The 24,327-nt window shown below is 42.6% G+C and overlaps 1 protein-coding gene across 1 annotated transcript in view; it reads left to right on the top strand.

Moving 5' to 3' along the window:
• fndc3ba (fibronectin type III domain containing 3Ba) overlaps window positions 1-24,327 on the top strand; it is a 104,849-nt gene that overhangs the window by 54,370 nt on the left and 26,152 nt on the right. The window contains exons 7-15 of the mRNA XM_008280098.1: window positions 634-764; window positions 17,089-17,147; window positions 20,143-20,294; window positions 20,400-20,459; window positions 20,596-20,734; window positions 21,459-21,512; window positions 21,814-21,938; window positions 22,604-22,778; window positions 23,348-23,434. Of these exons, the coding sequence (XP_008278320.1) occupies window positions 634-764; window positions 17,089-17,147; window positions 20,143-20,294; window positions 20,400-20,459; window positions 20,596-20,734; window positions 21,459-21,512; window positions 21,814-21,938; window positions 22,604-22,778; window positions 23,348-23,434 (982 nt within the window). The remainder of the gene's footprint in view (window positions 1-633; window positions 765-17,088; window positions 17,148-20,142; window positions 20,295-20,399; window positions 20,460-20,595; window positions 20,735-21,458; window positions 21,513-21,813; window positions 21,939-22,603; window positions 22,779-23,347; window positions 23,435-24,327) is intronic.

Genomic DNA, 24,327 nt, shown 5'->3' with positions numbered 1-24,327 from the left:
ACACAGCTAGACACAGAATAAAACCACACATATATAAAACCATGTATGTCACATTCTGATCTAAAATATACATATACATCCAGGCTTTTCTAGGCCAGATATATAAAGAGTTCTGCTTTAGCTGTATTTTTTCAGCACAGTGATGGAAGTGGGAATAAACAGACCGTTTTAAAAGGTTGCTCTTATGTTTGCATGCTCTGTAACGCCTACCTTAAGGTTTGTAGTGAAAATAAAAAGTGTGAGGGGTCCTTCAAAATCTTACGTGCACGTCTGACAGCAGCATATTCATAGACGGTGTTTGGGGATGTGTGTTCTTTCCTTCCAGTCACTTTGTGTATTTTTGACTGCAACTGGACTGTGAGGGTATACGGGACTCAATTATTTACACATAATTGTTTTTTTTTTTTTGTTACGCCTACAGTCACTATTTTCTTCTTGGACGCAGCAGTTTCGATTACTTTTAATTTTTCACACCAGCGTTGAATATGGATTTTGCCCATTTCACCCAACAGCTCGTGCAGTCACAGCAATTCTTGGTCACAAATGAGGATAGACTCATAATATAATACAGCAGCGTGTTGTTCCTTCTGTATAAATACAGTAAACTCTGCTCTGATTTTGTTCGTGACGCAGCAACAAATCGCTCACCCCATCGCTCGGGTCGGTGGGGTCGGGGGGCGGAGTCGGCAGTCCTGGGGGCAAGAAGCCGGAGAGACGACTCCGCAGCAGTCCGCGAAACAGTGAACCCGACACGCACACACAAGGTAGGACCCACGAACACAATGGACTCTATCAATGAATGGTAAAAGTTCACAGTGAGCTTTAATGCTTTTCTTTCCCGGCAGCATATATTGATTTGGTTGTTTTTCACTTTTAAACATCAAGAAAAGAGACTCCCATTTTAGCACAAAAACACATCACAGTCACACACACGTAGATGTATGCTACGCACAAGATGGCTAAATCAGAGGACCACAATGCAGTGTGTGTGTTTTCAAATCTGAAAACATCACTCCAAAAAAGAAACAGTCTCTAATATCTCAGCATTTTCTTAACGGTACATGTGTGCCTGTCAGAAAACATCCCATCAGTGCCTGTTTATTTCCCGAATAATGGATGTGTCACCTTGGAGCGAAACCATCTTCTATCTCTTTGTGGAGCTCATATTCTCTGTCCGTCCGTCTCTACGTGACTGGCTTTGTCCTCTCTAACCTCGGTGCCCCTCTGCGTTCAAACAGGCCAGATAAAACACACCTTTCCTTCTTCTCTTTCTCGCACTTCTTTTTTTTTTTTGTGTGTGTGTGTGTGTCACACAGAGAGTCACCTGGAGAAAAAAAATAAATAAATAAATGAATGGATGAATGCAGCCTCACTGAGGTGAAGGGATCGAGGCGGAGGGATTGAGGTGGGAAGGTGGGGAAGCGGGTAAGAGGGGTTGTCTGGGTAACCACATAGCTGAACCCGTCCCTGAGTGCTATCGTTTTACCCTCGCTACAATACCGGCCTTGTTGGTTGAAGGCTGAGCCGCGAGGAGGAGGAGGAGGAGGAGGAGGGGGCTGGGTGAGAGAGGGGTGAGAGAGATGGGGGAGAGGGGAGGGAGGTGCATACCTGTAGAGTCCTGCATGAGATGAAGGAAACCTTTGAGCTCTGAGATTTAGACACCACAGCTCCAGCCTTATCACCCAGACACGCAGAAAGAACGGCACAACGCACACACTCGCTTGCTTGTAGAACCGTTCCTCTTTAATGACACGTCTTTTGACGCTCAGATGTGCCTCTGAGTTATTAAAAAGAGCTCTCATTTATGCACATGCATAGAACACAGGGATGTCTGTAGAGGTGGCGACAGAAACGCATAAAGAGGCGCATAAAATTCATCCACTCCCTGATTGTGACTGTCAGGCTCTTCTTTAAATGTAGCCCTCCCTGCCCCCCCATAAAACTTTGGTTCAGTCCGTCACAGCAGGGTGTCAGATCACAGGAATATTCCATCTGGGGCAGGTGGGGATTATATGTGCATCTCTCAAAGTCCGTGATCTGTCAGTGATTCACAGTAGAAATGCACAGATGAGATCACGAACAAATATTCAGTTTCAGTCAATTATTGATTATTTTAATTAATAACTAAGGAAATTATTGTTTTTTGGAATCTACTACTTGTGCTATTTATCAATTAAAAAACACATAAATTGAAGTAAAGATAAATAAGAATAAGGGTCTCCGTGTCGAGGATGGAGCACGTCTGCAGTTTGGCTACTGAACTTTTCATCATGTGCTTTAATGGTGGCTTGCATCTCGCACATTGAAGTGAAACTACTGAACGTTCTATTAAACTATTTTCTGACCACCCAGGCCGAGAGAGAAATGTCTTTTATATGTTACATAAATGCCTGTAGGTTTTGGAACATGCCCATGCTGTTATGTAATTTTATTCAGAATAGTTTTCTACATAGACTTTTGGTTAACCCGAACACATTTCCTCAGGTTTCCTTAGTGTATAGCCGTGCAGATAAGTTTGGTTTTATACGTTATATTTTAATTATATCCAGCTCTTAGACTTCTGCTTCAGCACAGTGAAGGCAAACTGGAATTTTGCTTGTGCTGCACCCAGCATTGGAAAATGAGTTTTGAAAACGGCTGCAACTCTGTCCAGAAGTCTTGTCCCGGTTACTCTGGGTAATCAACACATCCAGAGTTTCCATAGGGGCTAATTTCAAAAAAATAAAATGCAGTTCCTTTCTAAATCTGTTTAAATGAGCTGAGACTATTAGTTGATAAACAGAAGATTCTTCAAAAGCAAGTGATTCATTTTTGAAGTCATTTATATGCAAAAGTGCCAAATAATCTCAGTTTCAAGCTTCATGGATACAAATTTGAAAGTTTTTTTTTAAATTTAATATCATTCTAAAAGGTCTTATTTGCAGCTATTGTGTTTATAGGCTGGTGGGTGGATTATCCAGAGTGACACTTCTGAAAAACACAAAAAAAACACTGTTGATTTTAAAAAAAAGGGACTTCCTTTAACCTCCATTGTAGACAGATATCAGAGATCTATATCTATGAAGTGAAGTGAAAGATACCAACTCTATCTGTGTTGCTAGATCCAATTAAATCTTAGTTTTGTGAAGGTTAAATGAACCATTTAACATATCTCATAGACAAACTCACACATTCAAACCTGCACACATGCACTCACATACAGCATGTTTGCAAGTCAGGACCTCTGCAAATGCAAAACCCACACACACAGAGGAAGCAGTGTTTGACTACGCTGCAGTAAAGGAGAGAGTGCACAGCTTCTTCCAGTACATAAACACACACACCATGCTGACACAGGGCGCGTAAGAAGGAACCATCGAAGATGAGTGACACTGGAGGAAAAAGGAAAGCAAGACGGACGGCTCTGCTCATGAGTTTGGTAGTTTTTGCGCGGCGCATAGTGTAGAACTCAAACAACAGCGACGCACATGACAGACAGGAGCATGTCAGCATGTCACCGGGTATCTGTCCCGGTCTCGTAGGGTCTCAGTAGAGGGCTGGAGATCAGGCTGAGTCAGCTCGATGTACCACACAACACACCAGGACGTAGACACACACACATGCACAAACACCCCGTGACTGGGCTTCCTGTAAAACAATCAGAGCATGAGGGTCCAGAGGATAGGGGGCCAAACAGAGAGAGAGAGGATAGAGAGAGAGAGAGGGGGGAGGAATGTTGGATTTGAAGGACAGATGAGAGAGATGGAAGGTTTGTAAAGAGAGGAGGAAAAAAAAATGAAAAGCTCCTACATCACAGAGGAGAGAGAGATGGAAAGACAGAGAGTTAAAGAGCAGAGTACAAACATTCCGACAAAGTTGCTGCTTGGCCCGGCGCATCCAAGTACGGTCCAACCCAGAATACCACACACACACATGCACAGACACACACAGCCGCCTACACTTTGCCCTTGATGCCCTTGCTTTCTGTGCATGTATGTGTGTGTGTGTGGCTACTGCCCCAGTGCCAGTAAGGCAGCAGGCTGACTTGGCTAGCACAGTGTCCATTCCCCAGTAAAGCCAGCTCTACAGGCCCTTTTCCTCAGAACTGAGCTGCGAGCTGAGCAGAAACAGATGTGGGCTCCGTCCCCTCTGTTCCTCCATCTTGGCTCTGCATCATCACCACCGCAGATCCTGCCTCTCACTCAGAAAAACTGGGATTTCAGCAGAAACAGATGGACCAGCTCCCTCAGCTCCTCCATCTTTGGTTCTACGTCATTGCCAAGTGCTGTGAATTGCAGGAGAAACCAGATGTGCGATGCAGCGACTGCCGTGTCCACCGCGCTTGGCTCTGTGAATGGGATGTGAGGAAAATAAGAAGAAGAAGAGCCACAGACGCTACACTGGTCCGCTGTGTTACGGCATGTGGAACGTGTGGAAACACATGTATCCATTACATTGAGGGAATTTTAAATCTAATTTAAATGCACATTATAACTAGCTTCTCATTTCTTCTTGCAGAAATGCACTTTGAGTGGAAAGTTCATTCGCACTTGCACAACTGTCTCAGGAGCAAAAATAAGAGAAAACATTTCGTGCATCTTCAGTGTTGACACAGTAAATGGAAACCAAAGGAATTACCACTAAAGATTTCTTAATTCCCAATCACAAGGACAATGTTCCAAGAGGGATATTTTGAAATAAGGAAAAACCCGATTGGAATTTAATGTTTTGTCAGTTCTTGGCACATTCGTTGCTTCAGACTTGAAGAAACTTTCGGATCACATTTCTTTGAAATAGTTTCTCTTCTTGCATTTTTGTCTAAAATACATGTTTCTTTGGCCTCCTTTCGACAGACGTTTTTTTTTTTATTAACCATGTTAAAAAAGCGCCAACGACAATAATAATCAAAACTCGATTAACTGCAGCATGATTGGATTTATTGTGGGAGCTTTACTGAGCCGGACAGACTGAACGAAGTCACTCAATATTTTATTTTATTTTACCTTAAGATATTTCTTGCCTCACCCAACTCAAAACATGTCTAACTCGAACTGAACTGTGGCCACAAGTTGCAGTTATTGGATTTACTGTAAATGCTAAAACATATAGTGTGGCGGTAACATAATTACAGAGGAGCCTTTAAGTCAGAGCACTTAGCCGGTAATACCTTCTTTGCTACCTTTTTCTAACTTTAACCACCGTAAGCTAATGCTCATACTGACTTCACTGAATAAAACATGAGCGTTTATTCCTCATGAACCAAACATTGAATTTTTAAGGTGGGGTAAATCTCACTTTAAAACCTCTTGGCAATGATATCAAATCTTTTTTTTTGCTTTGGCAACTTAACTGATGTGCTGCAGCAGTGGAGGTGAGGCTTGTTAGAAGTGGCTCAGAATGACAGCAACATAACCATAATTTGTCTAATAAAGCAGTTTTAATGGAGTTTGCAGCTAATGGTTTTATGATTAGCAAATCGCTTATGAGTGCTTCAGAAGTTAGTTTAATAAGGACATTTGTTCCCAGGTTTGGAAAATCTCACTATATTATGAGTCATTAACTTGTTCCAGCTACTTATCTCTGTTTTTTTTCTTTACTCTAACAAAGTTTCCTACTAATTAACTTAAAATGGCAGTAAAGTGGGAACAATAGTAGTGTAAAAAAAAAAAAAGCACATTGTCCTGTAAGGTTTTGATGTCATCCTCATTAGCTCGCGTGGCCTTTGACCAAGTCCGAGTCATGACTCAGCTCTTATATGAACCATCAAACTCCTCTTCCAGCTCCTCCCGCTGTGACCGTAGTAACGGGCCTGGAAATGTGCGAACACACTCCCACCCTTCCCCTTTACTGCACTGTTTTTGTGAATTGCCATGGTGATAATCTGAGCCTCCCCTCTTACACACACACAAACTCCAACCCCTTCACACAAACCCAAATACGGCCATGTTTGTAGGGCAAGATGGAGGGCAGTGGGGTGGAAGACGGAGAGCAGGAAGAGGAAAGTTGAGAGAAGCAAGATAAGAGATGAGTTTAAAAAAAAAAAAAAAAAAGCAACGAGGAAGAAATAAACGTCAGATTGTTGGGAATAAAAGAGTCAATGTGAGGCATGTACAGAAAATAGACGGGGAACAAGGGACGGCTTTACCAGCAGAGGAATGTCCTTCCCGCTGATATCGTGTAACGGGACTGGTGGGATTAGAAGGGGAGGCTGTTCTCGCCAATCACAATGAGCACACCAGAAATTTCCCCCCATCCAGCTGAATGAACCTTGTGATTCACGAGATAAACTCTGCACACTATCAAACTACAGCCAGCAACCGTTTCGTATTAACCAGAACTGGGTTACATAATATCTTAAGTCCTTTCAACTGCTACAGAAAGATAAAAAATTCTGATTGACTTAAACACATCGAACAGACGCCCGCTCCAGCGATTTGCGAACGCTTCTGCCACCCTTTGCGTTTGTCCGCTTTGTTCGGCGCTTGGCTGGACTTTAAATTGTTTTAGGAGGAATGGCGCTTCTTTTACAGTTTACCAAAGTTAAAGTTTTCTGGGTTCTCGAGGAAGATGCTGCAAGCAAGAATCAGTCCGTTGATGATGGAAAACAACAGCAAGCTGGTGTTAAATTTGTGAGATGCAGTGTAAGATTCTGTCTTCACTTCGTTATAGTAATTACATTGAGACACATGAGACAGTGTTCTGGTTTTTAAAAAATGCTGCATTTACGTTCAATTTGCAAAGCGAAGAAGTTTTTAAAATTGTGTTACTGCGTCATAAACAAATGTAACATTCACACAGATCACTTTCTGAAAATGGCCAACCAAATTTGCAACGTGAAAGATGTGATTTCCAGAATGATCATGATTCATGCAATCCACACATAAACACGTGAGAGCTGTTTGTTACTTGAAAATATGTCCTAGCGAGCCTCAGAAAACTTCACAATAAAGTAAAGATGTATAAATTGTGGGCTGCAGGGTGGCGCAGTTGGTAGCACTGTTGTCTCGCAGCAAGAAGGTTGCCGGTTCGCGTCCCGGTGAGGACACCAGGATCTTTCTGTGTGGAGTTTGCATGTTCTCCCCGTGCAGCTTGGGTTCTCTCCGGGTTCTCCGGCTTCCTCCCACACAGTCCAAAAACATGTTGAGCTTAATTGGTGATTCTAAATTGTCCGTAGGTGTGAATGTGAGTGTGCTTGGTTGTCTGTCTCTAAGTGTAGCCCTGTGATAGACTGGTGACCTGTCCAGGGTGTCCCCTGCCTTCACCCTGAGTCGGCTGGGATAGACTCCAGCCCCCCATGACCCTAGTGAGGATTAAGTGGTGTATAGATAATGGATGGATGTATAAATTGTAGGTATGTGGCATGAACAGGCCCCGTTAGCGAACAGACAACCATCATATTCCATTTTGTTTCCAGTCTCCATGTTGTAACTATTGGTTTTATTTAAAAGTATGGACTTGAGTGAGAAAAGAATGATTATTTTATGTAGTCAGTAATGACAGCCTAATGTAGCTGCATAGTTAAACACACACACAAAGTCATTCTTGGTGTAGACATGGCCTTGGCCAATCTGTATCTCCGTCTCATTCCATCTGCCTTATCTCTGTTTGCCTCTTTGTTATCCTTTCTCTCCCTCCGTCACTGTCACTCTCTCTAACCGCCTCTGCTGTCTGTCAGACAGTGGATTTGCCTTCCACTCTGTCTGCCAGTCTGCACTCACTGTCTCTACATTTTATTTTTTTTTTGGCTGAGCAGGGTCGAATGGGGTCAGGGTTCTGAGAGACGCATCCCCCATAATCCGTGACCGCCTGGCCTGGTTGCTGCGCGCACAGGCTTACATAAACACACGTACATACACATGCAAACATTCATTTTTTTGGGAAGAAGCGCAGCGACTTTGTGCATCGCTTTGGCAGCTGACGCGCTCATCTCTCCCCTCTTTGAGGGATCTAGAGTGGACCAGGTGACGGCTTCTTCGTGTTTATGTTTACATGGACCCATAAAACTTGAGTATTCAGAGAAGTCATGCCATTAAAGGGAACTTGAGAACGTATTTGCATGTGTTTATACCGCAGCTTAATTATTTTAGTGTCATCATAAATTGAATTCCACCTTGGACACATGATTTTTTTTTTTTATTGCTTCTCTCAGAGTTGCACTGTCTGCAGTTTTTGACATGCACACACACACTCTGAGAAACTTGGTTATTCAAATCAGATTCCTCCAATCCCCTACCCCGAATTGAAAAACGAAATTTCTCATTCACTTGAAGTCCCTAAATCAAGTTAGTGGAGAAAAACAATAATAACCAAGGCTCTTATTTGCATGTCTGTCTCTTCCCTCTGTTTTGGCATTTGATTTTTGAATTTTTTTTCTTTTCTCGTCACTCTGCCCTTATTTGCTCTCCCTCTGAGTCCACTTGTCCATTTTCTGTGGCCCAGTCGTCTCTCCCTTTCTAATCCCCTTTATAAACCATCAGCACTACGGCCATGAGAACCAAACGTTCACCATGACAACCACAATTTCAGGCATGTCCCAACAACTTCTTCACTGTGTCTGGGTGTGTGTGTGAGAGAGAGAGTGTGTAGCCCAGCTGTTGAACAGATGGAATGCTCACTATGCAGCAGATGATAATAGTGTGGAATTCAAGGTCTGTGCCCCTCTCTACCTCCATTTTCCTCTTTCCTCTGTCTCATCTCTGTCCCCACTCCTTCCACTCTTTGCCTCCCTTTTTCCCTTCCAGATGAGTGTCCCCTCACTTCGCTTTGTTCTCGCTGATTAGAGGCTTCTAAAGATGGGTATCGTATCTCACTTTGTTCCTTGGGAGCGACACACCACACGCACCCTGTGGCCCAGTATGTGTGTGAAGAGGGGGCTGAGTGAGCGGCCGTTGCCACATTTTTTGCATTTTTTTCTCCAGGCCTTAAAGGTCTTTTTCTGTCCCAGCGCAGACAGACTGTGTCTAAGAACCACAAGCCGTCATGCAGGAGGAATGCAACCTCCTCAATGTCAAAGAGACTACTGACTTATTGAAGCACTTTTGCAAGTGACATAACTCATTTTTAAGTGTGCGACATTCGGAAAAAGAAAGTTTTAAACATGTCAGTGTCTTGAGGAGGGCTGCAGGTCGTAGAATCAGACAGCAAGGAAAGGAACAAAATGAACAGAAACGGCAAGAAGTTCACATTATGCATTCATGAGAATGTATGCTTTCAAATAGCCCAGTTTGTGTTTCCTTTCTTTGTTCCATAGAATATGGGTGCAAAGGAGTCATTTCAGGTTTTTTGGAAGTACAAAGGGTGATCAGAAAGTTCAGTGACTGCACCTATAGAACTCCAAAACCTGTACCCGATTTAAATTTGGCCGCCGTCCCTGTGAACGTGGTCGTCTTGATACGGCGCTCCGCAACGCTGGTAAAACTCCCTGGAAGTCCTGTTATGCAAACATGTCAAGCATCATCTACAACAAGCTCTGAATCTTCTAAACTGTGTCAAAACAGCAGCCCTTCAACTTGAATTTCATTTTGGGGGAAGAGGAAGAAGTCGTAAGGAACCAAATCTGGCAACTGGAGCGGATGGAGAGCGATTGTTTTGTTTTTATGGCCCAAAGGCAGATTGCGCGTAGTGTTCTCCCCAAGACACCTCAAGACTTTACAGTAGAACTCTGGCTTGACAGGCCGATCCGTGGGGATCTAGCTCCTGTTGCACAACTATGGTAATGTGGAAGAAAACATCGAGCCTGCTCCAGATGCGCTTGTCCAGTTTCTTTTATTGATGGTCGCCGCAGACCCACTTCTCATCGCTGGTGATGATCCTCAACATGAAGATTGATTTGTTTCGGCTGCTGACTGACACAAAGTGATGCATTCTTCTCTGCTGCAGTTTGAAATCCGTCGAGAAATTGCAAATAGGCCCTTACTAATGGTCACAAAAACATGTGTAACTCTTTTGTTGATACCACTGCGTCACAGGGTCTTCTGACAGGTGAAGGTTACTCTGTGCGATATGTCGTGACTGTACTGTGATCCATGCATGTGCGCCACAAACAGTATTGGAACTTTCTGATCACCGATTGTAAAAGTCCCATTCATTTTCCATGAGGACAGTTTTACCTTGAGAGAAGTTGAAACACTTTAAAGGCTGGATACAGAAAAAATAATCTATTGGTCCGATAAAAAGAATCATCTCAAGGGAAACCTGTGTGCATAAAATGTTTCAAGATAACTCAACTATAACGTTTATTATTGTGTAGAACCAGCAGTTTTCTGAAGCTAATGCTTTATGGAAACCTGATGAAATGTAATGGAATTGTTAAACCTTTGGGAAAATATGTTTATTCATGTTTCTGATCAACAGCTTCACTGTTACTATTCACCACAAAGCCACAACCATTTTAGCCAGTTTAGCTTAGCATCAAAATTGGCCTAATTGTCATTTGTTGGGTTTCCTGGCAAAAGCAGGAGTGACATGCATACTCATTTACTTAATCCTCCCAGCATAATAATAATTGATCAGATTTATATAGCGCTTTTCTGGACACTCAAAGACGCTTGACACTGTCAATTATTCATTCACATACATTCATTCTGGTGGTGGTAGCTACCATTGTAGCCACAGCTGCCCTGGGGCAGACTGACAGAGGCGTGGCTGCCATTCTGCCCCTCCGACCACCACCTCAAACAATCCATTCATACGCATTCACACCAGGCAAGGTGGGTGAAGTGTCTTGCCCAAGGACACAACGACCATGAAACAGGTTACAGGGTGGAATCGAACCGCCGACCTTCCGATCATTGTCCGACTCGCTCTATCACCTCAGCCACAGCCGCCCATGAAGTGACCAAAAAACTATAATTTATCAGAAACAGGGTTAAAATGATTAAAAATCATGGTAAGGAAAAATAAATCAAGCATTATTTTGAAATTATTTCGGTGACACGTGTGTTTCTCTGTTGGGGAACGTTTACAAAAAAAAGCCAAACTTTAAAAAATGGAAACCTACAGCGGGGGGCAAATACCGCAACAACCCGCCGCTCATCCCACTGCACACGACAATAAATAAACCCGGGATTCCAGTATATTTCCAGCATAATTCCAGTATACTTTTGTGACTTTTTGCAAAGCCGGCCTAGATTTGTCAGGAGTGAGTCATGCTATAGCTGCTACCGCGTCCAGATCAGCGGCGCGCATCTGCTCTGCGCCTTCTGATGATGTCACAAAAGTTTGTGTAATCCCTCGCCTCACATCCTCCTAAGCCTTCTCCTCCCTCTCTCCTTTCATCCCTCCCTTTCTCCTCCTCTCTGCTGATCCCTGGCTCGCTCTTTGTCTCTCAATTTCCTTGTGTTTTCGTACCTAATCTCTTACCCAGACTCCTCTTGCCTGTCCTCTCTCTCTCTCTCTCTCTTTGCACTCTGTCCTTCAACGTCTCTCTTTCTTCCTCTAAATTCCCCTCTCGCCTGGTTTTGGCTCGGTCCTGCTGCTGCTGCTGCCTCCGCCTCCCCTCCCCGCCTCACCTCCACCTCCCCGTTCACCCTCATTCCTCCTCTTTTCCTGCTGTCCGTTGTGCTCCCTCGCTCCGTCTGGCTGTCCTCGGTAATCAAACACAGGCAGTCAGACGCAGACAGGATGTGAGGTCAGACGAGGAGAGGAAGTGAGGCTGCGTGGGCAGCACAAAAACAGTCGAGTTAAGGACATGGGGGACGGTGAGGACACGGGAGTGTGTGGAGTAACACTGGGAAGAGGTTCAGTTTCTGCTGCAGCGTCGACTCGTTGTGGTTGATCTCTGTATTAAACACTTAACCAGCTGGACTCGACAACCACAGCGAGTCATAACAGTCAGCGGTGAGGTAGAACTGTCGTGTTTTTCAAACTGTATTACTAATCTCAAGTCTCTTTCTCTTGTCAGAAGCTGAACTTGTTTTGTTTTTTTTCTACACCAACATTTTATTCAGCCTCCAATTGAAAAGGCCTTAACTTACTGTACCTATTGTGGCCATTTGGTTTCATTTAAATTGAGATTTTAACCGCAATATGGTTCTCCTTAAGTTCTGGTTCATCCCTAAAGAAGTCTTGAGTGACAGGTTGAACTACATGCAGCCTGAATACTAAGTAGGAGCAGCTCTTTTTGTATTTTTACTCACTGTGGATTCATTTTTTACTGCAATTTAAAGTCACATATATGGACACAGCCCAGCCATGAGTAGAAGGAGAGAGAGCTCAGTTCAGCAAAGTTCTAATACCATAAATAATAAAACAGAGAAAAACAAGAGTTTTCAAAAGACAATCAAATTTCAAGCTTGGATTCGCTTTCAGGCAGAATGATGAGTCGGTTCAAGGGCTGGCAGAACATTGATACTGATGATAGTTCCCGTTATTGTAGTTTGGTGAACAATAAGATGCCGGTGGGGTTTGAAGTTCAGTGGGTTCAAGATTATGTTGCACATTTTTACAGTTTCAAACCACAATTAAAATATTAGTGCTATTAAATATTAATTTTTAGGTGGAAGAAATTCCTTAAGCAGTATATAAGCAGTGGGTGTTGAGTGTTATGTGTGAAACATTGGAATATAAAAGGCATTGAATGCATCTATGGAATTAAATAATTAAAACACGTATAGCCTGTTATATTAATTAAAGGTCTCTATTATTGTGGGTTTCTTCTTTTTTCGTAGGAGGCAGCACGGATTTGCAAAACTTTCCACCATATTTCACTGAATTCCTCAACTGATGCAGTTTGCTCACAAGGGAGACTTTAGAACAAGTGGAGAATCTATACCTGACTTAATTTTATTCACTCCAGTAAAAACAAAATAACTTAAAAAAAAGCCACAAAAAGGATGATATCTCAAAGGGTTTTCACCTGGATTTTTAACCAAACTCTGGACAGATGCTGTTAGAGGAACTCTTCCCATCTGAGGGCTCTTAACTGAACAAGTAGCTACAGGACCACAGCTCTAAGTGGACCATATTCTCCTTTCTTTTTTTCTTTTCTTTACTCAGCTGTGATGAATGGGTGGAATAAGCTGGGTCAGCCTGTTATTTGACAGAGCGGTTCATGTCTGGAGCTATGAGTCTGCTTTTTATGCCATAAAAGAGAAAAAGTCCTGTTTTGTCCAAATGGATGAAAGAGGACAAGTGTATGCATAAAAAAAAAAGAAAGCGGGAGCGCTAATGAGCCAATGTGTCGAGCAGCGATGCAGAATGTGTACTTCACCTGTTGAACTCTACCCGCGCTGCCAGCACACACACACACACAGTAGCTTAACTCCCCTCCTCCTATCGCCCATCACCAATCTCCTGTAACCTGATACCCACACACACACACACACACACACACACTCGGTCCCCTTCTTTTTTCCTTTTTTTTTTGCTCTTGCTTTTTCTATTCTAACACACACACCTCACACACACAGGGAGGTCAAACTGAGGTTGTGCTTCCATGACATCACTGTTGCCATGACTCATAGTGCCCCCAGGCACAGTAAGGCCCTCTCCTCCATGGAGTCTGTCAGAGGCACAATCGCGCTCATGCAGGGCAGCTGTGGCTCAGGTGGCGGAGCGGGTTGCCCGCTAATCGCAGGTTCGATCCCCGACTCCCTCATGCCAAAGTGTCCTTGGCAAGACACTGAACCCCAAAGTGTGAGTGTGTGTGTGAATGGGCGTTATAATACCAATGCTAATTATTGGTGATCAAGAACGGCAGATAGATAATATTTGGACCCAATATGCATAATGTCTTAACAGCATGTGATAGCTGTGATTCATAACTAGGCTTCTTTATTAATAAGGGTGATTATAAGTCCATCCATCTATACACCACTTAATCCTCACTAGGACTACGGGGGGGCTGGAGTCTATCCCAGCTGACTCAGGGTGAAGGCAGGAGACACCCTGGACAGGTCACCAGTCTATCACAGGGCTACACTTAGAGACAGACAACCAAGCACACTCACATTCACACCTACGGACAATTTAGAATCACCAATTAACCTCAACATGTTTTTGGACTGTGTGGGAGGAAGCTGGAGAACCCGGAGAGAACCCACGCTGCACGGGGAGAACATGGAGACTCCACGCAGAAAGATTCTGGTGCCCCCACCGGGACGTGAACCGGCGACCTTCTTGCTGCGAGGCACCAACTGCGCCACCCTGCAGCCCGTGATTATAAGTGAATATGTAAAATAGAAATGATTAAATTAGGACTCTCTTCTTCTTTACGTGGCATCGACTGGGATGGATCAGTTTGTCTCCTCCAGTTACGTTTGCGGTTGTTCTTTATTTTCTTAATCTTTCACTTTTCTGTCACTTTTATTGCCCACTGAAGTCCAGATTTTAAATCATTATAATCCGTGGCTGCCTCCTAACTTAGCCACTAGCCGGTAGCATGGCCTTAGTGAAAGTAGTTCATTTCCTGGTTTGTGGCAGCGGCTTGTGTTTTTTTTGTTAGCCTCAGCTTGAGAGACATTTCGGAGACTTCAGAATGCGTCAGCAAATTAAATTTATCAATAACCGCGCAATAAAAATGCCCACACCAACAATCAGAAGAAAAGTCAAATATCGGCCGCGATAATCGGTCTGTCCCGACTTTAAAACACAATCCCTTGCATGTGTGCGCATACATCTGCATTAATGTCAACGCATATGTTCAGCCGTGTGTTTCTCCACGGTGGTGTAACGCAGTAGTTTGATACAGTTCTTGTGTTTCTGACCAGATTCACACGTGTGCATCCTGTGTGATTTAGAGCTCAAATGGAGAAAGCAGGTCTCCTCTGGTCGGAAAATCCTCAACTTTGGGGATCATGCACACGAGGGGGGAAGGAAAGACTTCCATTACCCACACATGTGCGCACACATTCACTTGCGCTCGCCCTCATAACAACCTCCAGCGTCCACTAAATCACCTTTAGACGTGTGTCAGTGGGCCAGACCTGTGGATGTGTTTATACCATATGTGTATGTGGAACATTTACAGTCTCACAAGAGGGGCTTTCCTGCAATCTTATGACGCAATCAGTCTGTGGACTAGAAGGAAAAGCCCAGCTCACTGTACGTTATGATGTCTTTATGCCTAATCAGTTGCTCTATTGACTTTTTGGGCTGCAGCTGTTCATTATTTTTACAATCAAGTGTTGTTTCGGTTATTTTTTTTCAATTAAGCAGTTGATATTTCTCTATAAAATGTCAGAAAATAGCGCCTTTCACTGTCTCCTAGAGAGCTTCATATGCTTTGTGTCATATTTCATAAAGAGGAGCAATAACCGTTCATACGTTTTAACTTAATAAAGACCGTCAATGAAAAATTGACCGTCAAAGTAGCACTGAATTAATTTCCTGAATGTGAGCTAATTGAGGGTTTAAGCATTGCCTTTCAAATCTGTAAAACACACAGTGCATGATAATATGACACAACACCTTTTTTTTCCTACTCTGTCATTAGGTGTGTATCATAATTACATCCTCAGTGTCTGTAAAAGGTTATATTTACTGTTATTTGCTATTATTCACAGCTATATTTGGTTAAATATATTGTATGAAAGGTAAAAGTATATATATATATTAATATTTGGTTAAGTGGTTCTAAGGCGACCCGTGAACAGGGTCTATAGTTCCCCGACGCAGCAGTCGTGGGTTCGACTCCCGCTCACGACAGTTAAAAGGCTGTAAGGTGGGGCAGTTGGTAGCACTGTTGCCTCGCAGCAAGAAGGTTGCCGGTTCGCGTCCCGGTGAGGACACCCGGAATCTTTCTGTGTGGAGTTTGCATGTTCTCCCCGTGCAGCGTGGGTTCTCTCCGGGTTCTCCGGCTTCCTCCCACAGTCCAAAAACATGTTGAGGTTAATTGGTGATTCTAAATTGTCCGTAGGTGTGAATGTGAGTGTGCTTGGTTGTCTGTCTCTAAGTGTAGCCCTGTGATAGACTGGTGACCTGTCCAGGGTGTCCCCTGCCTTCACCCTGAGTCAGCTGGGATAGACTCCAGCCCCCCATGACCCTAGTGAGGATTAAGCGGTGTATAGATGATGGATGGATGGTTCTCAGGCAAATAGTTTAATCCAGATTTTCTATGTATCCGAGAGATTTAGCAAAGCATCATAGCAACGCTCTCATCACCTCCATATGGCATTGTGTTCAGTTTCATGTCACACGTAATGAGCCGTACTGCAGGTCTACAACAGCAGCTGACGTCAGATGTTTCTGTGAGTAATTATTCGCAGGTGTAGGGACAATTGATTGAAAATGATACATAATAATGATTAGGATAATGGTTTCTATGAACTAATGACTCCAGAGATAATCAGCAGTTTCCATGTACATGAGCAGAGCAGTCATTGTGGAACATGAGTCATATTTTATTTTATTTTTTTCACGATACCCCATTTTATTTGCTCTAGGTCAGGAATTCGTGACTAATGCTTTTCTGTGGAACGCTGGATTATTTAGTGAGGTTTTTTTTTTTTTTCCGAAGAGCTGTGTTCATCATGACTTGATGAGATGAAATAGGCAGTTGTTCAGGAAAACAAGTGTTGCATCACACACCATGAGACAACACACTTTCTAAAGAATCTAGGTCTGTTTTTACTCTATTTTTGGGCTATTTCTGTTCTATTTTCACAGATGACTGAATTACAAGTTGGACGGAATACGCTCATGGACAATATTAGGGTTGATTTAGGGAATTGAAAACGCATTTTAGCTGAGTTTTTCGCCGTTACGGCTTCCTCAGTCTAGATGCAAACTTTGGCTGCCCTTGGAGAGTAATGAGCCATAGATTTCCAGATATCCCAATAACATGGCCTGTGGGAAATGAAAATCTTCGTCTTGTCAATCAACAGCCGCGTTTTCAGCATCGCTGCCAAAATTGCTAATGTGCATCTGTTTTGTAACTTGGGGATGGTGAAATTATCTTTCTCTCTTTTTTTGCAGTTTTAATTAAAAAGCATATTCAGAAATGTAGAAACTTTATACACAGATTGCAATTATGGCTCGGCATGTGGCACAAGAGCCGTCAGAACTTCACCCCACATGTTACACAAACACAGTTTCTCTTCTTTGCTGAATATTGCATTGGAAATATATTCCCATATTTATTTATTTCTTGTTTTTCTTCTGCCTCCTCAGATCATGATTCAGAGGGGAAGCGTGTTCAAGACATGCTGTCTACAATCGACAAACCACAGGTTGGTATGCGTACCTCTTCCCACAACTGCACACACGCTTTTTAACCACTATCATCAATCACCTCCTTGTCTGATGCAGTCATAGCTGGCATGAGTATTAATGTCTTTTCCACATTTTTTTATCTTGTCTCAGTTATTCCCAGGAAATCCAAATTTGCACACTAATCATAATAACTGCTGTGACTTGTGTCTGCAGTGTATCTCTTACTTTTTTGTGTGGGTTTCAAAGGTTTGGTAACAGATAATTTAAACTGTGCTTTCTGCGGCCACACGAGGGCAGCATCTGCTCATCTTAACCTTCACTTCCCACCGTGCTTCCATCAGATGAAAAACGGTGTAAACACTGTAACAGCTTTTTTTTTTTTCTTTCCTTTCTGCCCCAAGGGGTATGTGAATGAACGAGCCGGTGCCATGCAGACATGGTTTGGCAGCGAGGAATTGCTCACTTCCAGTTTGAAGCAGTTTGATCAGCGGGCTGTGCAATTGGACCATTTAACATCTGCAAGGAGTTAAAACAGATAGTGATAATGGAGTAGTGAAAGATGGAGGAAATGTAGTTTTAAAAGGATGCTGAGAGACACATGGAAGACAGTAGTGATTTATCTGCTCACATAACCTTGGATGATCTCTAAACTGATTCCGTTTATTATAGCTGAGGCTGAGATGAAGCACTAAGCGGAAGGAAAGAAGGAGCAGAACAATTCAGAGATTTCCTTGTGCCACTGATTGCTATTTTGTCTCATAAACTGCAGATGTAATGTACTGTCGCTGTCTATTACCGTAATGCATTTATATAGAAGGCACTAGTTTGATATAAGTGCATATAAAGAGACAGACAAACAGCAAATGTGCTTCTTGATGGATTTCAGCTGTACGGTGGTAGGTGTTGCAGAGGAAGAGCTTTTATGAGAAAACATTAAAACAAAATCTCATAATACTGTTTGCTCTTATAGCAATAAATTTAATCAGTTTCAGCTCAGCTGAAATATGGGAGTCGATGGAGGAGTGAGAGAGAGAAAACAAGGAAAAGGAATAATTTGCTTCAACAGTTTTTGCCTCAAATGACCTGGATGCTCTTAAAAGCACAAACTACATCCACATGCACGTGATGTTTACTCAACGGTTTTACTTATGAAATATTCATATTTATGTTTTCATACGACAGAGCAAAGACTGATTAATGCCTAAAGACACCTTCACATAATTACAATATGTATCATCAAAAGCAATTTCCCCACACTGATCTCTTTGTGTAGAACTCACAAACAGCTGTGGTGGGCACTCCACTTATGTAGGAGGGTAGAAAATAAATAAACTGTGGGTCACCGAAGAAACAAACATCTGTCACCATAAATACTGGGAAAAGTTTTAGCTTTCGAGAAAAGCCTTGCGGATATTTTGTGCTGTTTGCTTGTAAATGTCTATATTCCTCAAAACGCAGACGTTTTGGGTAAAACTTATCAAATAAATATCACTTGGGACAATGTGACTGTAGAGGTTAATTTACATGACTAAACAGATACTAAGATGGAACATAATAATGTTTAAATGATGTGGGACCTTTACAGTCCTTTGGCAAAAAAGGCAAACTGACAGTATGAGGATTCGGAGCCCCTTCAGTATTCAATTTTACACCTGACTTCTTTGCCTCGATGCTAACACGGTGCAAAGTATCTGCATGCTTCAGATGCTCCTATAGAGTGAGAATAAAGGTTTAGTGACATTAACAGCTTTAATCGTCTTAAACTTTTAACCTGTCTCTGCCTGTTCCTGTTCCTGCATTGCATACCTTTAACTTGTTTTCTTCCACTCTGCGCTGCAGCTGCCCTACGTACACACTTTGGCATATGCGTACATACAGTTTCATCAGAATACTGCACCTAAAGCGCTGACCTTTTTGCTCAAACATTCATTGCAGTCTGAAGTATGTAATGAGCTGTCATCTGTCTGTGCGCTCTCGACGGCTCGAGCTTGTTTATACTCGCACGAGGCACAGTGATGTATGTGACGTAATGTCTGCTATGCAAAGGATTGTGGGTCAGCGTGGCCGTTTGACACGCTACATATTTCAATGTTCTTTCTCAGACATAATATATAGCCAGGTAGTATGGGTATTAGAATGCACCCTGTGTCCTTGCACATCAAGCTGTTGATGCATAAAAGCATGCAGTGATTTAATATTTGCAAGTAATGGCATTATAATAGTCTGCTGTGTTCATATAAGCAAAAAAGATTGATAGAATTAGAGGGGAAAAGGTGGACTCAGTCAGTCGTAAAGTCCACCAGACACACAGGTGTTCTCATACAGGTCGCAGACACGGTGATGTGGTGTCGTAAAAGCAAATAGCTGCAATCCAGATTCTTAATAAATGACGAACGATATTTGTCTCTGTTCCTCATAGACTGGTTGGCCCTGGTTGTGGTTCGCCTCGACATCAGGGCACATATTTAGTGGATATTATGTCTGGGATGGCAGCAGATTGCACTAAATCGTGCCAAATTGGCTCACCCACCATTTGGTGCAACTAAAACTTCCATCAACATGAACGCTCTTGCAGGCAGACACAAACATGGTTTCTTGTTTGGGTTAGTCGGTTAAAATTTTCATGTTAATGTTGTCAATGTGTCTGAGCTTCAAACATCTGGAGTGATGGTTTCATTTGCACATGGCTTTACCCTGATGCACACACATGTGCATGAAGAGTCAAACAAGAATACGTGCACATTCAAAACTATTGCAAAATACTCAGTTTGGTCGAACAGTTTTACATATTTATGGGAGTTCAATTACCCCTGCCTGTAGTAGAATAGAACAGATCAATATACATCTGAATAAAATCAAATCCAGTAGAAGAGGATTAGATAGAAGGAAAAGGATCATTATATTTTACAAACTGTTTGAATTAATTGTCACAAAAAAGTATAAATGGTGAACGTTTTGGGCTTTAGTTGTGTGTATAACTTACAGTTTGTGTGTTTCTTTGTGTCTTTACAGGTGTCTAATGTTCAGGCACGGGCTGCACGGCTATCCTGGGCCCCCCCAGCAGGGCTGGTGAACAGGCACAGTAACGGGATGCCTGTTTCCTGCTCTTATGAGGTCTCTCTCTCGGATAAGGGGCGAGACGGAAAGTATCGTCCCATATACAGGTACGACATGTCCTCTAAGATGGAAGAATACTGCGTCAGCAACAAAAAAGCTCATCAGAAGCACACCTGTGTGACTTTTGTGTTTCGTCTTTGTGTGTGTTTCAGTGGGGAAGAATTGGAATACCATCTGAAAGACCTAAGGCCAGCGACAGACTACCACGTACGGTAAGGAGTCTTTGTATTGTTATTAGGATTTTAGGTTGATTAAATTCCAGTTCTCTTGAATGAACCTTCAAGTCATGCAGGACCAGGAATCCTGTTGCTTTAAAAACACCTTTGAAATATTTGGTGTCTTTGTCAGGGTGTCGGCAATGTACAACTCGGTTCGAGGCTCGTGTTCAGAGGCCGGCTCCTTCACCACACACTGCAGCGTCCCTGATGTCCCGTTAACCCCGAAGCTCTCCCACCGCACCAAGAGCACCCTCACCCTACAGTGGAAGGTACAGGCACAGACATCCTCATGTCCAGATAGTCCTCATGAAATATCACAATGTTAGGCTCATTTCCTGTCCCAAAATTCGAAAAAAAAAATTGAAAAATGTTTTAAAAAATCTGGTTTTTAGAGTTTCTGACTCAGAAAAACATGCCTTTCAAACCTGCTGGTGGGTTTTGGGTTTCATGGGTTAAATTAGATCATTATCAGGAAGATACTCATAAATCATTTTCACTGCAAGAATGGTCCCGATACTTTCATGTTATGATGTTTTAATTAGATTTGATGCTCAAATAAATCTTAATTCTATTAAAAGATTGACAAATTATTCAACTTGCATTCTGTCAGATTACCCCACTGAGTCCATCTCTACAAAGTATTAGTTGCACAGTTGGAAAAAACAAAACTTTCTTCACCTGGTTTACCTCCTGCCTTGACTTTACCAGCCCCGAGGCAACTAATAGACATTCTTGCGTTGTTGCGCGATGCCTTCAGGGTGCATCCCTGTGTCCTCCCTGACCTTCTCTTTTTACTGAGTAATTTTGATCCACTCACACTGTCACTGATAAAGAGTGACATCAGTCACCCAGACAGGATATGAGGCCAATCATAAAAACACAGCAGGCATTTTCTCCATCTTATTGTCAAAGTCTTTTATCTTGGGCTAATCTCTCAATCTCTCTCTTGTCTCTTGTCTGCCTCATGCGGTCCATTTCCTCTGTCATCCGCAGCCCCCAGGCGACAACGGATCCAAAATCACAAACTACCTTCTCGAGTGGGATGAGGTAAGTCTGTCTTTCGCCGAGTCCGTCATCCGTCATACTTTACCGTCACCTCAAAAAAGCACTTCCAGATGTCGCTAAGGGGATGTTAACACTCGGTTCCTCGAGACAAGATGTAATAAGATTGTGAATTATGCTTTTCCAATCAATAGCTGGCTTTCTTCTTCTTCTACTCCCGGTCATACTTTGTCACTTTGTCATCCTGTTTTTTCTTCATTTTTAAAATTATATCGCAACTAATCTTACCAATCTTACCCCCGTGTTCTTGTCTTTTCTTTGTCTTTTGTTCATTTGTCCTCTGCAGGGAAAGAAGAACAGTGTTTTCAGAGAATGTTACTTTGGGAGCCAGAGACACTGTAAGCTGACACGACTGTTCCCCGCCTGTGGGTACACGTTCAGAGTGGCTGCACACAACGACATTGGCACAAGGTAATGTCGCCTGTTTCTGAATACACAAACACATATGCCACGTATTCACACTGCGAAAAATGTGTTCACGCACACATCCTCATAAATCCAGCAGCACAGGTCTTTTTCTTACACCACCGTGATGGCAGACAGAGTCGCAAACATGCACCGACCTATCTGAAGCTATTATTCTGCATGTGACATGAGCCCTTTTCCCTCTTTCCCATTTTCCCTCCATTCCTCCTCTCCTCTTTGTCATTATGGCGGGGAGCATCTTGCCTGCAGTCGTTAGGGTGACAAGGGGAAGGAAGAAGGTGATTCAGGGGAGCGAGAGCGAGGGGGATATTAGCTCTCTGGATGAACTCAAAGCGGCCTGAACACATCCTTCAGCTTGGTTCACATTCGGAGTCGTGGGCACGCAAACATACTCTGCACACACATACACAAGCCGTCCGTCTTTCCCTCCCCTCCAAACATCACCTGCAACCACACTCCCGTCAAATGAGCACTTTCTCCAACCGTCACTTCTTTAAAAAATGCTCACCTCTCCGTCTTTGCTGCTGCATTTGTGATTCATGACACACACGGCGTCTCCCGCCTGCTGCACAAGTCAATCATTCGCTTCAGCATTTTAAATGAAAACACCAAATGTGAACGAAATGGAAATGTGTTTTTTTTTCGTGCAGTGGCTTCAGTACGGAGGTGGTGTTTTACACCATGGGCACTCTGCCCGCTCTGCCTCTGGCACCGCGGTTGGTCAGGGCCGGGGTGTCCTGGGTGACCCTGGAGTGGGGGCGTCCCGAGGGCAGTCCCAGCGAGGAGCAGCTCAAATACACACTCGAGATCCAGGAGGACAACAGCGTGAGTACCACACATTAACTTTTATGACATGTCCAAAAAACCTCACAGAAAGTGGAAGGTACGATGTCTTATCTTTCAGTAAAACCATGGTTTGGTTTTTGCCTTTTATTATTAGATTGTGTCCAGTTTATGCTTCTATATCAGGGCTGTGTTTTATTTTGCTGCAGATGTCAGTCAGTGGAATCCCTCAGGAAGTAATAATAAAAGAGAAAATACAACTATCGCACTCAGAAAGCAATGCATGTTGATAAAGCATTATGAGCAAATATTGAAAAGTAAATCCATAATCCAGTGAGAAGAGTTTGGGTAAATGTATTACAGACACAGAGCTGTAAGTCCTATAATACAGAAGCATACACAAAGAAGCATATATTGTGTTTAGAAACTACACCAGATGCTCTCTCAGACTCTTCCTCTCTCTCACACACACATATATCTCTAAAAACATATAAAATCAGCATAAAAGTCAACATTTATTGCATCCATATGCTCCAAAGTGTACTTTAATGCAAATACATCCTGTCGCACACAAACACACACACAGACCACTGACAGTTTGTCTCCCACAGGGAACAGACTTTCATCCAAAGTACACTGGAGAAAACTTGACCTGTACTGTACAAGGCCTGAAGAGGAGTACACAGTATAAATTCAGGGTAAGTGGCAACGTGACGTGGATGCAAGAGTTTCTGCACATCAGTGCTGTACTTGTGGAATCAGAGGGTTCATGGAGATGGAAAGTGATGATCGAGTTATTGCATATGACTGCAGCTGTCTTCTACTTTTTCAAAAGAATAATTAGACATTTTTGACATAGCTAGCTTATAAAGTCAACACTAAATATGTGGCTGGCTGATGTTTAGCGTAGCTAAAGCATGAGATGTTCACACTTAGATTGAACAAGCAAGATGTAGAACACATTAAAGCTGAAGTAGGCAAGTATTTAAGGAATTTATTAGACCAAAAATTCATTGTAACCTTTCAGCACATTGTAATTTGAGTAGTTTTAGTGGAAAGTAGATTATGGCATAATAGGTAAACGGTGGATTTTCCCTCAGGAGAGCAAAGTTTGAATAGTTTGAGAGGCCACAAGTGAATGTCGACTTACAGCTTGATTATTTTTGAATGATTAAAGCATGTTGTTGGTCTTTTTTTTTCTTCCTTGTTTTACTTTGTGTGGACTTTTCAAACCAAAAAAAACCCACACACACACAGTAGATAACAAATTTGATAAACCCCAAAAACATTGCATTCAAAATAGATTAAAACGTTACAATAATTACTGCTATTGATTGACCACTCTTCATTTCAGATATTGAGTGCATCTTTTAAAACTTAACACATCCCGTGTGCCTTCTCTTCAGGCGTCTTGTTTGATCAATCTGAAGTCCATTTCAGTTAAATAGAAAAAAAAAATGTTTCCAAGGATACAAACCCATCCAGGTGCCTTTCAGTGATAATTCAACATCTATGATTAAGGAATGAATGCGGCATTTTGCCACCAGAGAATTGGCTGCAATTTGAGCAGTTGTGAAACAAGGCAATTCAC

This window comes from Stegastes partitus, unplaced genomic scaffold (assembly GCF_000690725.1).
Source record: "Stegastes partitus isolate 25-593 unplaced genomic scaffold, Stegastes_partitus-1.0.2 Scaffold181, whole genome shotgun sequence".
NCBI classification, from domain to species: domain Eukaryota; kingdom Metazoa; phylum Chordata; class Actinopteri; family Pomacentridae; genus Stegastes; species Stegastes partitus.
The sequence above is the reverse complement of the archived record's forward strand: the minus strand, read 5'-3'. Positions and strand labels throughout refer to the sequence as shown.